The sequence below is a fragment of the Rhipicephalus microplus genome, chromosome 7 (genome assembly GCF_043290135.1).
Source record: "Rhipicephalus microplus isolate Deutch F79 chromosome 7, USDA_Rmic, whole genome shotgun sequence".
NCBI classification, from domain to species: Eukaryota; Metazoa; Arthropoda; class Arachnida; order Ixodida; family Ixodidae; genus Rhipicephalus; species Rhipicephalus microplus.
In genome coordinates this window covers 106,923,840-106,940,414 of record NC_134706.1, presented here as the reverse complement: position 1 = coordinate 106,940,414, position 16,575 = coordinate 106,923,840, and the positions used below count along the sequence as shown (strand labels likewise).

Sequence of the window (16,575 nt, the reverse complement as noted above, 5' to 3'; positions counted from 1 at the left end):
TGAGACAAAGAGCATACGTTTAAGGAGACTGGTACTTGTAGTTTTGGCAACAGTGGCTTTGTTTAATAGGGTTGTTTTGAAGATATATCAGAGGAAACACATAAATTATAAAAAACAGAAGCAAAAAGTGTGCAGAGGAAGCTACACCGCAATAAACAATTAATCGCTAAAGTTCATTTTCCATGAAGAATGTAGCTTGCGTGATGCACTCTGCCTTAACTGTCCAATATTTGCAGATGAATCGCAATCAGAGTGACATTCAATCTTTCAGTGACCAACTGATCATTTGCTAGCGTACCTAAATCGAATAATTTTTATTCCCACCTTCATTAACGCTGTTAAATTTCAGGATTGTTATGCGTCTCCAGAGCTGCCTTGGTGCATACAGTAGGAGGCTATTTTACGCTGATCATTTACCAATAGCAAAAATTCTGAAGAGATAGTTTGTACGTGAATGGTTAAAAAATCACCTGTACTGGCAACAGATATCAGAGAAGACTTTTACACAAAATAAATTAGCGCCTTACGGGCTTTTTTCACAATCGGCAGGAATCATCGTAGATATCGTATTTTGGTGAAGTGCCACAATTTTCATCGTAGATGAATTTACAGCAGTCGTCAGAATTTTGCAGTGCAGTCGTACGTCTCCAGTAAGTGCATCCATAGCCTGAAAATAATGATAATGTGGGTGAGAGAGCGAGAACACCCAACACTTATTGTTATGAGAGCTAAAGGTCTCAAGGTAATGATACTTTACTATTTTTTGTCGCAGGTGAGATCAGTTTCATTTTTATTCCTTGTGAGCAGAGGCCTGAAAAGTTGGCTGACACCAAAAGCCAAGTTGGCAATTCATGTCACGCGTTTATGTGATGGTTGTATGCAATCGTTAGATATACTGAACTTATGCATAACGTTATTTTTCAAAAGCTGGTTATTATAACAATTAAAGAACAATCGAAACTGCTGTGAGTACCTCAAATGTTAAAATACCATCTACAATATTTTTACTAATTATAGGCCGCGATGTCGATCAGGACTAATGGAAAGTTTTTAATGAGTTGTCTTTGAAACTGGGTTGGAAGACATTTGTTCTATCAGAGCCCAAACTATAAGTGAGGGCATCAAGTGGGGGCAAGCACTGCTTTAGGTCTAATAGACAACACATATAGTACCGTGTGAGATGAAATGTAGAGATTTTGTAAAACAATATGTCTTCCCATGGGAGCCGCAGCCGGATTTATAAATCTGGCAGCTGCTCGATGTTTGAGGCTTGAATAACGTCCCCAGATAACTGGAATGTACCATAAAAAGTTGGAATGAAATGCTTTAGCACTGCCAGACAGAGTAAACTAATGGTGAATTATAGACCTTTTTACGTTTGCGAGGTGTGGAGTGCCATGCATACCAGAACTACCAACGTGCAGGCGCTGCTGGAACTATAGTTTCAGCAGCGCCCTCACGTTGGTAGCTCACGTTGGTTACGTTGGTAGCTTACGTTGGTTAGCTCATTTAGGCCGCATGATGGTTAGCACCACTTGCTTCGCAGTGGTGCTAACGCTTACACTGGTGGTGTCATTGACGCTGGTTTTAATCGCGGTGTTGCGCAGGAGAGACAACAGGGGAGGCGCGAAACGCGCAGTGATTGACAAGCGTTTCCTACAAGAACATGTCAATCACTGCTAATAGGCAATGAGAGAGAAGAATCCAATGGGGCACAAAGAACCACAGTCTACTTTTAGTTACCGCCCACGCTGTGCATTTTTATTGTTCAATGAAGCGCACAAGAAATGTCCCACCAGAACTACCTTAGAGGTCAAGACCCAGTGCTATATATACGGGACTGCCAGTGAAGCTTTTTGCATCGCTAGCAGTCGGTTTTTAATAAAAGAAAATTGCTAGCAGACGCTGTCAGGTTTGTGAGATGATAGTGGGGCAATGTAGGAGAGTATGAGGGGTAAACGGCGTGGTAAGGTATGCCTAGAAGAGAGAGAAAGTGGGAACGAGCTTAGGCTAGCAGACCATGCCTGCGTTGACATTGCGAAGCAAGAGAGACGAGATTACAGGAGAGGAGGGGTAGCAGGTGTGCATGCGCAAGGGATGTGTAGACGCCGTGGCAAGAAATGCCTATAGGTGAGAGAGAGAAGTGCGGCGTGCAAAGGAGAGGGATGGAGGGGACGCACATGTGGCGGTCACACCGACACCGATTTGTTCTCGACCATAACATACTTGTAACCTTAAACTAGCCAAATAAATCTAGACGAAAGTAGGAGAAAAATTGCGCACTCAAAAACTAGTACTTTATTCTATGACGACCTACCTCTTCTCCTTCGATGTTGTTACCGTGACAATTTTCGGAATATTTGAAAATGTATGCTAGTATTTAAAAACACACACGCTTGCCAAATTATTAACAGTGGTACAACCGTTCCACAAGTCAACTCTCTTTCGATTCAATCCATAGTACTGATGAAATGGTAAATAATTTTTAGGGGGAACCTTTTTTACGCCATCGTTCGTTGTATCCTCCTTCCTGCGTTGTCGTAACCATTCACACAGCCTATCGACGGAGGGAATGATGAGTTGGGCGATGAGTTTGATAAGATGGCGGAAAGACAGACAGGCAGACAGATAAATGAACGGACGGACGCACACTTCGCCCCACTCATCAACATTCACTCCGTGAATATGCTGTAATTTATTCTCTTGGTGCCTGTTTCTTCGATTCTATATTTAGCATTCGGGGATGTGTTTCAGTGCACCATTGTTGGAGTTCTGATACAACCTATTCCATTGATATAGCAGATATTTTCTGTTTATTAAGAGAAGCCTGCCGCGTACCGCATCCGAGGACGCTAGTAGCTGCCTCGCAGCCATCCTGTAATTCCACTATATGCTGAAGTACAGGTCTTTCGCATAGGGCAGACGCTACAAACACACGGCCCTTTACTTAACCAGCTATTCATAACATGTCCGGCATAACCATCATGATTAGCTTATTGGTGTCAGTTATAGCTGGAGAAAATGTAGAGGGCCAGGATTTTTTTGGCACATCAATAAAAAATTTCGGTTTGCTCGGAGGTCAACCTAAGCATGATTGCAACTTCCTTGAGAAGTGGTGCACATTTAGACGGTGGCAAAACGCTTACTCTAGCTCAGGTAGCGAGCAAACACGTTTCGGAGATAAAGGAAGTGTTGGCAAAAGTACAACGCTACTTCATCCTTGGTTTGCCTTACATGATTCTTCACTCACAATATTCACTTACCTCGTAGTTTATTTCAATGTATATTCAAGCATATTACCTGTTCAGGCCTTTGCTTTTTGTAATTCAGCAATTGTAGCAAATTTTTCAGCCACAATGAAAGATTCTTCATTTTATTTTTAAATATAACAACAATATGCAAGTTTTATACCCACCTTCCGCAGCATATCGGTGTCTAAGAACGGCGCACGTCACACAGTCCGTATAGACGACGTAGTACTCTCTTGGAGTCAGATTAGCTGAAAAGAGAGTGCGACCAAAAAAGATACGTACAGTAATATTTACTGTATACTTGCCAATTCGGACATGAGAGTAACACCTGTTTCTTACTTTAGCTGTCCTTGCGGCGGTTTGAATGCAGTGAAAGATAAAACAAAAAATGGGAAGTCCAAACCAGTGGCGCGGTAGTGCAGGGCTCCAAAAATTCTGACCATTTGAGGTTCTTCAGCAAGGTCTGACATCTCAAAGTACTCGGGCTTCTACAATTACGCCTTCATCAAAATGTGACCACTACGGCCGGTATAGAACCTGTGATCTTAGGGTCAGCAGCCGAGCACCCCAGCCACTGTTTCACCAAGGCAAAGTTTAAGCAGAATCCTCGTACTGGATATCCGAGACTGCTTTTCAAGACAGCTTTCTGAACTGGTATGGATCTATGGTTACTGACCCCCTTCCTACGCAAAAGTTGCCGGTTTGATTCCAACAAGAGCCGGAAAATTTCATGGTTTATTTTCACAAGTGTCAAACGTTCGTCCACGAATATGGTTCATTTTAGCTGACAACCAATGGCGCCAACGCCGACATTGCAATTTCTCTGAGATGTGCTCTTTAACGCTTTCACGGTAAAATGGGATTGTTCTACGCATTACCAACGATTGTAGTAATTAAATCAGACAGGAATCCGCTGCTCCACATGACTGATACTATTTGTTGATGTTTAAGGTCCCGACAACACGATGCCGTTTTGAGGAAAGCCACTGGGGAAGCCTGCGGAAAGGTCGTCCACTATGGGCTTTTCAACATGCATCTTATTCTAACTGTATACAGACTCACACACCTTAGATTTCATCTTAAGCGCTACCGCTCGAGCCGGGATTCTATCGCACGAACTTCAGGTGAGCACTAAAGCACCATAACAACTGAGCTACAGTGGCAGGTCCATCGCATACCTAAGCATGCCAATTGAAAGGCTTGAACGACATGTATTTCCGATAGTCTATAATGACTTTCCTCGTGCAAAGCAATACATTGCTCTTCGGTTACGTATTTCACGAAAAAAATGTGACCTCTCACCGAGGTAGACAGAGCACGTGTTGTACGTAATGGTCTCCCTGTACTTACGGTCATCTGGAATAAACCCCAGAGTGTCTTTTGATGCGTAACATTCTGAAGAATCCAGAGCAAGACGACCAGTTCTGCAAGTCGAAAGAAAAAAACGTACTTGGATAAAGTAAACATCACTTTTTCTTCTGTTTGATAGCGGGGCTTACAAAGCCATATCTTCTGTGAGTTTTTATGGCACCCATTTTCACTCTTATATACGTGAACCAGCTGGCAAAAGACTGAAGTTCTCAGTCCTCCAGTCAAATGCAATGACAAGATGTCGCTCGAGTACACGGCTTGTTTTTTTATTTTTCGAAGTAGAATTCAAAATAACTTACCCTGCGTATACTGTGAAGAAATTTAGTGGTTAAAGTCAGGCAACCTGTTGTGCGAATTTAGGTATTCCACCCAGGTAGTACTGGAAGTTTCAGTATCAATTTATGATAGTGCACTGTCGCTCTCAGCACGTCAGTTTTGCAAAAAAAAGCATTAGATGTGTATTTCGAAAGCGACAGCAATGGCGATAGCGAATTACATAACTTCGCATACATTAGTTACTTCAGCCAAGATTTCTTCGCTAATATTTTATTATGTCTGAAATAATTCTTAAAATCAACTTTAGGTACGAATGCTGTCGCTGCAGGCTTTGCATTTCTCCGGCGTTCGTTATGAATAATTTTCCTACTGAAGGATGTGATAGCCTAAATATTAAGGAAGCGGTAAAGGAAGAAAACAAAATATAAGACGGTGAGCTATTCGTATGCCCCATATACCGTCAGTGGTACTCTGAGCTAGCTCGGAGATTTCAGCGTGTTCTCGTTACACGAATGAGCTGGCGTGACCGAGAACCTCCAGGAAGAGAACTAACGAAAAGTTTGGCAACGTGATTACAGGATATTGTGCCATCATTTGAAGCAGTTGTAAGAGCATTTAAACAATGGAAACCCTCGAAATCACCTTGAACGCTTCCGATTCTGAACGTTATCTGTGAAATAGATGGCATACGGTAAAAAGCAGACATGGCGCCTCTACTAGAACACAGATGGTACTTCACCATATTCATATAATGCACAATGAAAAAACAAAAATATATAAATTGGAAATATGCACTGCAAAAGCGTCAGCCTGTATGGTCTTTATACCCGAAATGCAAAAAGAAGACAATGTGCAAATCATCGCACAAATCTTCATCAACGACAGCAGAATTAGTGGCTATCTTTGAAGCGGTTAAGTGATTGAAATGCATGAATAGCAAACGGGCCTTTCAGCTAATCAAAAATGCGAGACCACTTTACAAAAATGGCGAAATAGCACAATGTATTGTACAAAAGGTGGAATATGCCTCAGCGCAGAGTCACAATATCATATTCCAATGGATACACAGTCACACTGGAATAAAGGAAAATGAAGAGGATGACAGCCTCGCCAGGGAAGCATTGAATGAAAAATGGGACTTCGCGATCTCTATGTCTGGCCAGATACTCCACATTTTATAACACAATGCCCTTGTTCGATGGAGAAGTGGCTTGATAGCCCTAAATCCAAAGAATGAATACTTCATGAAGTTGATCTGTACAGAAAATGTTCAATAGCGACAGATCTCCCACGACATTCAGAGACAATAATCCACACACTTCAACTGGAAGTAGCATTCTTTGAACATTCTACCAGCATTCTAACAGATTCCTGCACAAAATATATATATCTAACTCTCCGGAATGCCATTGTGGTCATGCAGAAGAAAATGTTCGCCATAATCTTTTTTTAGTGCGTCAAATACGCCATTGAAAGAGAAAACTGAGGAACAAACTAGCAAGTTTGGACAGACGGCCCCTAACATTACAGAAATTACTCAGACCATGGCCTCAGATGCATTTTCAGAAAAAAAAAGGGAACATCTTCCTAACAGTCTTTTTAGTTGAGACCGGAATGAATCAGCACTTGTAACAGACAGCCATGGGTTGACATATATGAAATGATGTCTGCGTGAGGACATCCTATGAAAGAAAGGTCTGCGTGTGGACTTGCTATGACTCTGTGAACTGCTGCAAACGAAGTTTACATTGGCATGATATTTCAACTGGTTTCAGTGTGCTAATATGTTTTTTGTTCATTGTTGAGTATCGTTCCGTATTATTTTTTTAGTTTTTTTTATGCAGAACCTATTTCTATGCAGTAGCCGAGGCAATATGAACCTCAACCTCTCCACAGAAAACACAACAAAACAAAAAAGAACAGCTCACTAGCTGTTAGTGTATACTTTACGTCATATCCGGGACCAAAACATGTCACTGGGACTGTGCGGAATCCCGGCGTGAACCACGTTCGTGTTTCAGTATAAAAAAGAAAGAAATTCGAAAGATAAAAATAAAAAAAACGCACCCAGTTCCTCTGTTCCTTCAGGGTTCACCAATTCAACTTCAAGGTTGTTCACCAATTACCAAGTCAACTATTCATCTATACCTCTTCAAAAGGTTTCGTATTCTAACAACCTATACAATAAAACGATGAAGTGCTAGTATATTCTTTACGAATATGAAAAACGAATTATTTAAATGCATTGCAGTGCGAGCCATATGAGTATGACATACTTACATTTTTCCGTTGCCTGCGAACGTATATATAGCCGGAGAGCTGAAGTTTTTGTATGCGCCGTATTTCGCATACTTTAGGCACTTCGCAGTACCTCCGAAAATTGGGTCGTAGTAGTAGTTCCGGTACATAAGGTGCCACTCGCCGACATCCGGGTAACACTAAAAGAAACGGGTAAAAACATAAAAACAGTTCCATTGCTAAGGAGACTGCGATTACACGACACCACATTGCGATTTGAGAAAGTCGAGCAGACAACTCAATGAACAATAGAGCTTCACATTGAAGTGCAGATCGTGATAGCGTAATTGAGCAGAACAGATTTGCTAGAAAACTAAAATTGGTCGATCGGCCTATCTATATGCAGATGCTACTGGAGCACGTCTTCGTCTTTCGTCAGCTCAAAAGGCAGTCAAAGCTGTCTTGCACTTTTTGATGACTACAGGCCTATGTGAACACCTTCAACTTTTGTGTAGTGCAACCACTGCATACGCGTCAGCCAATTGAATGAAAATCTTTTTTCCTGTCTCTTTCTCTTCTCTTTCCCATCTCTAATCTTTATAATCCCCCTTCACATTCCTCAGCGTAGGGTACCAAACCAGGCATATGTCTGGTTGACCTCCCTGCCTTTCCCCTTTATGTTATTGTTCTGCCCATCTTTGACAACATATACTTTGTGCATAGCGGGCTTAGCGGAATAGCGTGCTTGTTGGAACAGCGACATAGGAATGCACATGCGCAGTACACTTTTTATTCTGCATTGTATACCATGGGTGCGCAATTAGGAACCTTAATTTTTACGTATACTTTTTAAACCTTACGTGTCACTGGAATTAGTAAATTAGTATACTTTGTTTACAGTTAACGTGTCACGGTGTTGCTGGAACGCATGTTTTTTTTTTTTTCAAAGGTTCAGCTACCCTTGCGTAAACTGTCACTTTTGTACATAAACTTGTACCCTTGCCTTTGCCCAAACCGTGAATGGTGATGTAAAGTGCATTTAAACTATTGTAAAGAGGTTTATTCAGTGACCCGAACAAGCAGTGGTACCTCGAAAAGTACGCAGGCGGCAGAAATATCAAGGTGCTCAAACGCCGATCTCCTGTCTTCATCTCGTTGTGATGATAATTGAGCCCAATATATAAATGTCTTCCTTTCTTCAATATACTATAAGTCACTTAGATAAGACTGAATACACGCTGCGGATAAATTCTGAGGATTTTTTGCAATAACGAAAGCTGTTTATGGCTAGGTAAAACATAAAAAGAGACAAGCGGCAATGTTGTCAATAGTGGTGTCCATCGGCTGCGTTATCGATTACGTCGGGCGCGGCATCGTGCCCAAGCACGCGCTCTATTTGCTGTGTTGTGAGCTAGCTCGCCATGTCAAACGCTTGCAGCCACACGGCGTTACGGCATGAATGTGATGATTGCGGGAGTGGGGAGTGCGTTCGCCCAGGTGAACGCCCGTTTTCGGCGGCAGTTTCTCCAGTGGCGCATTACCTTCGGCTGCGACGTCTCTGACCATCTGTGATTCGGGAACAATCAGTGGTATTAACGAATTGTAAATCGCATTTACACTCTCATTATTTATTTATTTCATATTTATTCACTAGATACTGCAGTCCGTACACCAAGCAGGAGGGGTGGAAAAAGGGAACACAGTGAAAACAAAGGTAACAGGTTATGCAGCGAGTTATCTATCTACGCTATACAACTGAAAAACAAACATACTAAACCGGGCTAATTGAATATAACCAGAGTATTTCTATGCTTTCTGGTCACGAAACTTCGCTGAAAGGTTGATACAGGGACCAAATCTCCCGCTAGTGGCGCCACCAGTCGTAAGGGGGCCACAAGCCGCCGCTAGTGCTGGGATTATATGCGCACTATTGGCGACGTTTCGACGTGATTATGTGCGTGCTGTTCTTCCTGTTTCCTTTTATTAAACGTCACTGCAGCCCATCGCACAGCACGTCTTAGGCATTGCTAATTAGAATTTTCATGCTGTTGACCTTGAACGCGGATGGCCGCTCTTGGCAGCATATCTAGCTCTCCCATAGAGTGGCGGAGAAGTTTTGTGACCAGAATGGTATTAAAGGACGCTGATATAACCTACTGGAAAAAAACTGCACAAAATTCTAGAAACAGTCTCAAGCGAAAAATCAAAGCAATATAACTGAAATCATGAAATGACGTTATATAGCATGTTATTACCAATGTTGTCTAAGCGAAAAGATGCATGTATTTTTCGAAGTCAGGAATTTCATATCCAGGAAGAACATATGTAGGCAATGTATTCCATTCTCTAATGGTTGGCTAAAACAAGATGTGTTTGAAAATGTCAGTACGTGCAAAGTATGGTGTCAGAATACGATTGTGATTTTGTCTGGTTTGCCTGGAAGAAGACGAAGAGAGCTATTGACGAGTATTGATATTAAACTGTTGATTTCAAAGCAGAAACAAATGTGAGTTTTGCAATGAATCTACACTGTTTCGAAAGTTGAATGTTGTTAGTAGCCATAAGTGATGAAGGTTAATCAAGACTTCGAGAGGTTTTATTGAAGGATCTTACCGCCTTCCTCCGGACCATCTCGAGTTTCTGAATGTCTTTTTTATACTAAAGGTCCTAGGCCATGCATGCGTTGTCTAAACGGGGTTCAATAACTGTACTTCGTGGAAGAAATTTGATCTAGGATGGAGCATTTTTTTTTTGTTTGTGTCTCAGAAACTCTAGTTATCTAAAGAGGTGGTCGAACAAACGTCGTCACTATGGTTGGTCCACGAAAGTTGATTGGTATTCTTGACTTCCAAATATTTACAACTGTTCACTTTGTCAAGGCATTATTATTCAAGATGTATCACAATGTAAAATGATAAATTTTCTTTATATTTGCAAAGTGACTGGATTACTTATGTTTAACTCTATTGATTAAGTACTGAGGCAAAAGGAGAAAGAACTTAGGTTTTTCCGCAATCACTCGTTGTTGCTTTCACTTTTTATTGGCTTCTAAAGAATGCAGTCCTCTGCAAAAAGTTTGAGGCTTATGGCCGAGGTATCAACTGATGAAATTATACCATTGATAAAGATGAGGAACAATGAAGGCCCTAGGACGCTGCCCTAGGGTATCATCAAAAGTTACGGGTAGAACGCCACAGCTGTCGCCTTCGACGTGAACAAAATGCTTGCTGCTGATAAAGTAATAGCGAATCCACTAAACTATGTTAATAGGCAGCCCAATGTGTTTAAGTTCAGTGATTAGCATCTAGGACAGACACAGTCGATTAGCATCTAGGACAGGACAGACACAGTCGAAAGATTTTCTAAAATTTAGGAATATAGCGTCTATTTTGTCGCCCATATCAAGTGCTATTGCAAAGCTATGAATAAAGGTGAGTTGGGTGGTAGTTCAAAGGCTTTTTTTGAAACCGTGCTGGAAAGGCGTCAAAACACTTTTTCTTTAAAAAAATACATTATGCAGTTTGTGATGATATGCTCAGGAAGTTTGCTAGGACTGGAAGTTAATAATATAGGCTGGTACGTTTGAACATTCAATTGATCACCTTTCTGAAATGCAGGAATAACACGTGCCATACGCCAGTCATAGGAAAGAATCGAATCACAGAACGAATGACGAAAACAATTCGTGAAGACATGCGTGATAGGTTCGACGTAATGATGCAGGAATACGTTAGGTATAACATCTGGCATTAGAAAATCTATTCTTGATAATAGGTACCAGTGAAAGGACATCTATTGATGTGTGGGATATAACGTCCCTAAACCACCATATGATTATGAGAGACGCCGTAGTGGAGTGCGCCTCAAATTTCGACCATCTGGGGTTCTTTACCGTGCACCTCAATCTGAGAACACGGGCCTACAGCATTTCCGCCTCCAATGGAAATGCACCTACCGCAGCCGGGATTCGATCCCACTGCATGCGGGCTAGCAGCCGACAGCAAATGAACAACTTAGACAGTTATGAAATAGGCATATAGTAGAAAGAGAAGTATTATTTTTGTCTGATGGTCTCGCTGATTAAATTTCGACTAAAAAAAATAATCAATGAATTGGTTTGAAGTTCAATTTTCGCGAAGAATACAGCCGCTTATTCATAGCTAGGTTGTTGGTTTGCACGTACTACTTAATAACCGCGAAAATCTCTTGGTGAAGTTTTCAAAACGTTAGGTAGAATATAGTTGAAGTACCTCGCTCTAGCTTAGCATTACCGATTTGAAAGCTGGGCTTTCAACGAGATGATTCTGCGGTAAATTTATCCCTTTTTTTAGCCCGTTTTGGTTTGTGGTGCAAATATATGATGTCTCTAGTGGCCTAAGGGTTACTTCTCCTTTTTTCTAGCATGGTTTCTTGGAACAAACATAACGATGTAGTGTGTATGGCTGTTTTTTTCATTACAAGTGGTCGAAACATTATCAAAAAATTAGAGCATGAGAATTACAAATAATCGAAACTGGCCTGGTCGTCAACCTTTGAGGAATTCATAATGACATGTGCTGTCTCCTTCCGGAGTTTTTAGGGGTGAAGCACCTCTTAGTTTAACTTGTCCTGCGTCAGGTGTAACCGAGACAAACGGAAAGACAGACAGATGGACAGACAGACACTTCGCTCCACTTATGATCATTCACTCCGTGGATATGCTGTCATTCTTTTAAAGCAATACCAACGAACAAAAGCCGTGACTTTTGGTCAGAGATTCCATCTTCAGTAGAGATTGTGTATATGGAAACATTAGAATTTAATAATACTAGGTCGAGTGTGGATTGGGTGTTTCCAGCCATGATCGTGATCATACGAGGCACAATGTGCCGCATGAGAAATGAGCACTGTGGTAAACTCAAGTCAAACGTGTGCTTAGCCTCATTAAGAACCACAAAAGTATAACCAATAACTGCGAAAAACTTCAAAACAGCGTTGGGTTGAACCCACTGCTGAACAACGGGGTCAAACATTTCAGCTTTCACTGGATAATCGATTGTACGGAGTGCTAAGGCAATGATTTTTTTATTCCTTGTGAAGTATCCCAGTATGTGGAAAAGGGTGAAGAATTACAAGGTTGAAAAATGATGGTGACAACATCTTGTGACACTTTGTACAACAATTACGAAAGGACATATTTGCTATCACCCGAAGTTTTTCAAGTATAAATTGAATAAAAGATAAAAGATTAGGACGCGCCGGGTAGAATATACGATAACAACTTCTGCCTACAACTATAACTAGAAATAACAAATTCTGTCTGCCTGGTTTCTCTTTGTCCCACTAGACGGCGCCTCCTAATCAGCCTGTTAGTCTGCTGTCGAGGTCCTTAGGCCTCACACGTTTACTTCGTTGGAGTTCTAGCACCTCCAGCCTTGATAATCTGACTAACACAATCCCATCAATGTTGGCACTCACTCATCCGCTTATTCTTACTCGACAGCTAGACTGTCCGCATTCCGGATCTCGTGAGTCCGCACGAACGTAGAATGGTTTGCAAAATAACGCAGCGACTATAAAGCTTATACGGAGGCTAGTTTACGTTCCATAAAGGTCTGCGTTCTAGAAAGCCCCCCCCCCCCCCCATGTGCACACTCCTTCCGGTATACGGCAACGCAGAGAACTGTACGTACAAGCTAAAGAAAAAAAAACTCTCTTTGCTCTTTGGCACATTTAGCGTTACGGCGGCGTTTGTATAATCGACGCAGTGCACGTCAAACATTGGGGTGGTTTTCGACGTGCGTTTCGAACCGAAGTTGGCGTCACGACTGAACGATTCGCTTCGCCTTCGCCTGCATGCAGGCGGCTTCGACAACCTCGTCTTACAGGCAATGTTGCTGCGTTCTGGAGATTACGTTAAATTGTGAATGTTCCTAGACCTAGCAGGATGACAGCCGGGCATTTGTAATAGGTAACTGTTTTTTTAGAGCGTGGTTTTTGTTTTGTTGGATTTATTATTTCTACAAAAAGAAGAATACTGCTGCATAAAAATCCTAAAATCTTTGTGTAAACCAAGCTTTCAGTCATTTTTTTTCTGTTCACTTTTTGATGCGCTTTCATCAACTGTATGGTAACACCGCAGTAACAGCTTGGGCAAGGCATTGCCATCCTGCTGTAATAAACAAACTATCCGCAACGAAATTTTGTTGCATGGTTGTGCGATCCTGTTCTCCTCTCCCTCCTAGCACACAAACGCTATACTAAAATTATATAATGCGTCATTCTATAGGTGCTAGTGTAGACAACATGCACGTAAAGCCCGCTTAGTTTCTCAAAGCAATGAAAAATCAAAGCAATAATAATTAGGCGGATGCCTCACTCAGTCACTGGTTCCCATGAAATTGACTTCGATAATGCGCAGCATGAGATACTTTTTTTTTCGGGAAAGAGGTTGTCCATATCATCTTGCTTTCTTCTTGACGCAACTTGATACTTAACTGACGCCAAAGTGTCGTGAATAGGACGATAGTCTAGCGCATTTTGCTTTATTACGCGAAGTCGAAGAGATTCATATCAAGTACGGGGCCATATCTAGCTCAGTGTACGAATTTAGACGTAGTCCGTTTGAGGCTTTCTTATTCATTCGTCCCACATCTCAGTCGTCCCACATCAAATGCCGCGTGTCCTACAGGGCCCCACAATCATCGTCATTCTTATTCATTCGGCTAATAGCCAACTGAATTAGAGACCAAATGAAATCTACATCACTCACTCTGCTGGAGTCTTGGTAATGCTGGAGATCGGTACGATCTTCTGGGTACGACAAACTGCTAGCCGAAGCTTTGTAGAACAAGAAAATTGACAAAAAGGCCCAGGTCAGTAGCATGTCGACCAAATTACGAATCGCACCGAGTGGCTTCGAAAGGCAATGTGAACGCTGGCATTTTCCCGACGTTAGCTATGTATAGGAAGGAAACCCGTCAGCTGCGTAGTTAAGTGCATTAACATATTTCCGTAGTAAAGCCTTAAACGGTGCGTGTGTTCCATCAGAGCAAATTATACTTTTTCTTTATTGTCGGATGATGACGAACTCTCGGATAGTATTGATAGACGGTCAATGACACACAAATTCAGCAATTCCTTAACGTGCATGACGAATCGACAAGTTAGGGCTCTCTCACGGCCACTTAAAACCCCGTCATTCCTGTGTACACGTGGCTGATATATATTGACTTCAATAATGCCTGCAAGTATTGTCACAAGGTAGTGACGCAGACGAAGGGAGCAGACTGGGCGTTCCAGTTAAAGTGTTTGTTGGGCTAGACTCGTGGCCACGTAAAAGGAAACTCAACGAGATCCTGGCATTGATGGCGACGAACATAGTGTCGACCGCCGATCAATTGACAAGCGGCGAGGCGCGTCAGCAGTTATTATAGTGCAGTCGTTGATCCGAGCTCTATCGCTAGCTGCCACGTCAATTCCAGAAGAAGCTGTAATGTTCCGGTTGCGTGCGTGATTGCATTAGAAGGTTATGGGATTATTTCGACGGTTCCTTAGTCAAGAAGCGTGGATGCACATGGCAGCACTTTCACGTGTAATGGGGCGATAAGAATACTTGAGACAGGGGCGTGGCAATATTATTCGCAGGCTAATGCCTTGAAGAGGCTGCAAGAATTTTGTAAGTATAACAATTGAAGAACGAGGAATTGAAAGTCAATGTTCGCTTTAATATATAATGTAACCAGTATAACGAATTGTGCCTTGTTGGCGCTACAATCCGTACCTAATTTTCTTACAAGCTGAATGTTGCTCGTATTGTGTGATGCTTCTGGTATTTAAGAAAAGACCAACAACTCAATATTCCTTGTAAAATTGCTGATTCAACAAAGAAAAGAGATTCTGTAATGGGTTACAAATCAGAAACGGGACGAGAAGAAGTGTAGTGTATTACTTTCCGTCGTATTCCTGTGCAGTTTTCATTTAGTATCATACACTAAAGGCACCTTCAAGACATCCTTTTGCAAAAAAAAGTTGCAGTGACTCTTCAAAGGTAAACGCGGGTGAAGCACAAGTGCTGGTGGATCGTTTGCGCATGAACATTGCCGGTCCATATGGAGAGGATATCTTCCACGGAATTTAAACAGAGGTTTCAGTACGGTATCTATCTTTCCGAGTTCAATATTGATCATGTCATGGATTTCATAATGAATACATTATACATAAGCTGGCCCGTAAATGACACCAGAAAGGATATCAGCTGTTCCAGAACCGAGTATAGGTAAGACAACCTAGCTGTCTAGGGCACATAGACGTATTCATATAATGTTGAAAAAACTGAATTTTAACTTTTGGAAAGGAGCTGTGGCAGACTGCAAGGTGCTAGCGTTTAATGTTGTTACGTCAGCCCATGAGTGTGTTCAGACATTTTTTTCGAGGGACAATAATTACTGGGGGCGTAGGAGAGCATGGTCTTCTAGTAGCAATAGATCAGCACTTCGTGTACTTGCAGGCAGAATACAAGTGCGCTGAGTACTACATTGGTGCCTATAAATCTTCTGCAGTCACATGTGCAGCACATGGCCCAGCGTTCTCTGAATCTGCAACAATTAAAGAGCATACCACAATATTTACTGCAGAATGCTGTGCCATACTGCTAGCTGTAAGGAACATTTTAAAGGAGAAACAACCAGCCTCCATCATATGCCCGCATGATAGCAGTGCAGTGACGGCGTTGTCCTTCGCTACGATACAGAAAAACCCAGCTACTAGTAGTCTTCTGAAATGCATCTTGCCCGCCTACAAATCAAAGCCTAAAATTGCACTATGCTGGGTTCCGGGACACTGCAACACAGCTAACAATGAGGCAGCGGATCAGCTTGCGAAGCCAGCTTCACGACGCACTTCAGTAGACGTAAATGTCTTCTTGTGTGAGTACCCGTAGCCGCGAATCAAAAACCAAACGCGTAGGAAATGCCAGGACGAATAGAACGCTGGAAACAAAAACAATTTGCACTCAGTAAAACCAAGAATGAGATGATATGATAATGTAAAATGTAACAGGCGTCAAGAGGTTGCACTGTGCAGACGCAGAATTGGTCATTCGTATGCAACAAACTCGCATCTTTCAAACCATTTTCCAGCACCACGCCGCGCAAGTTATGGCAATTTGCTGTCTGTAGTTCCTGTTTTATTGATCGTTTTTCTTTCTTCGAACCTGAAATACGACATCGCTTTCAAGAGATGTTCAAATGCCAGATACCATCTCGCCTACTCTTTTCTCTTGGTAAATATCCTACGATCCCCCAGGAAGTACTCTTGAACTCCTTAGCTAGAATTTGCTTTCTGTATTTCATTACTTATTCTCATTTATCTCAGCATTTTCTCTATCCCAAAAGAATTGCTAAGAACCTTTTTTTGAATGTCATGATGCAAGCACTCATTGTCCTGACGAGCACTGCTG

At 41.9% G+C, this 16,575-nt stretch overlaps 1 protein-coding gene across 1 annotated transcript in view; it reads right to left on the bottom strand.

The window, feature by feature from the left end:
• Nucleotides 1-201: 201 nt before the first annotated feature.
• Nucleotides 202-16,575, bottom strand: part of LOC119180095 (uncharacterized) — a 47,129-nt gene continuing 30,755 nt past the window's right edge. The window contains exons 4-7 of the mRNA XM_075870070.1: nucleotides 7,179-7,336; nucleotides 4,602-4,675; nucleotides 3,416-3,499; nucleotides 202-667 (exon numbers count right to left, since the gene is read on the bottom strand). Of these exons, the coding sequence (XP_075726185.1) occupies nucleotides 537-667; nucleotides 3,416-3,499; nucleotides 4,602-4,675; nucleotides 7,179-7,336 (447 nt within the window). The 3' untranslated portion in view covers nucleotides 202-536. The remainder of the gene's footprint in view (nucleotides 668-3,415; nucleotides 3,500-4,601; nucleotides 4,676-7,178; nucleotides 7,337-16,575) is intronic.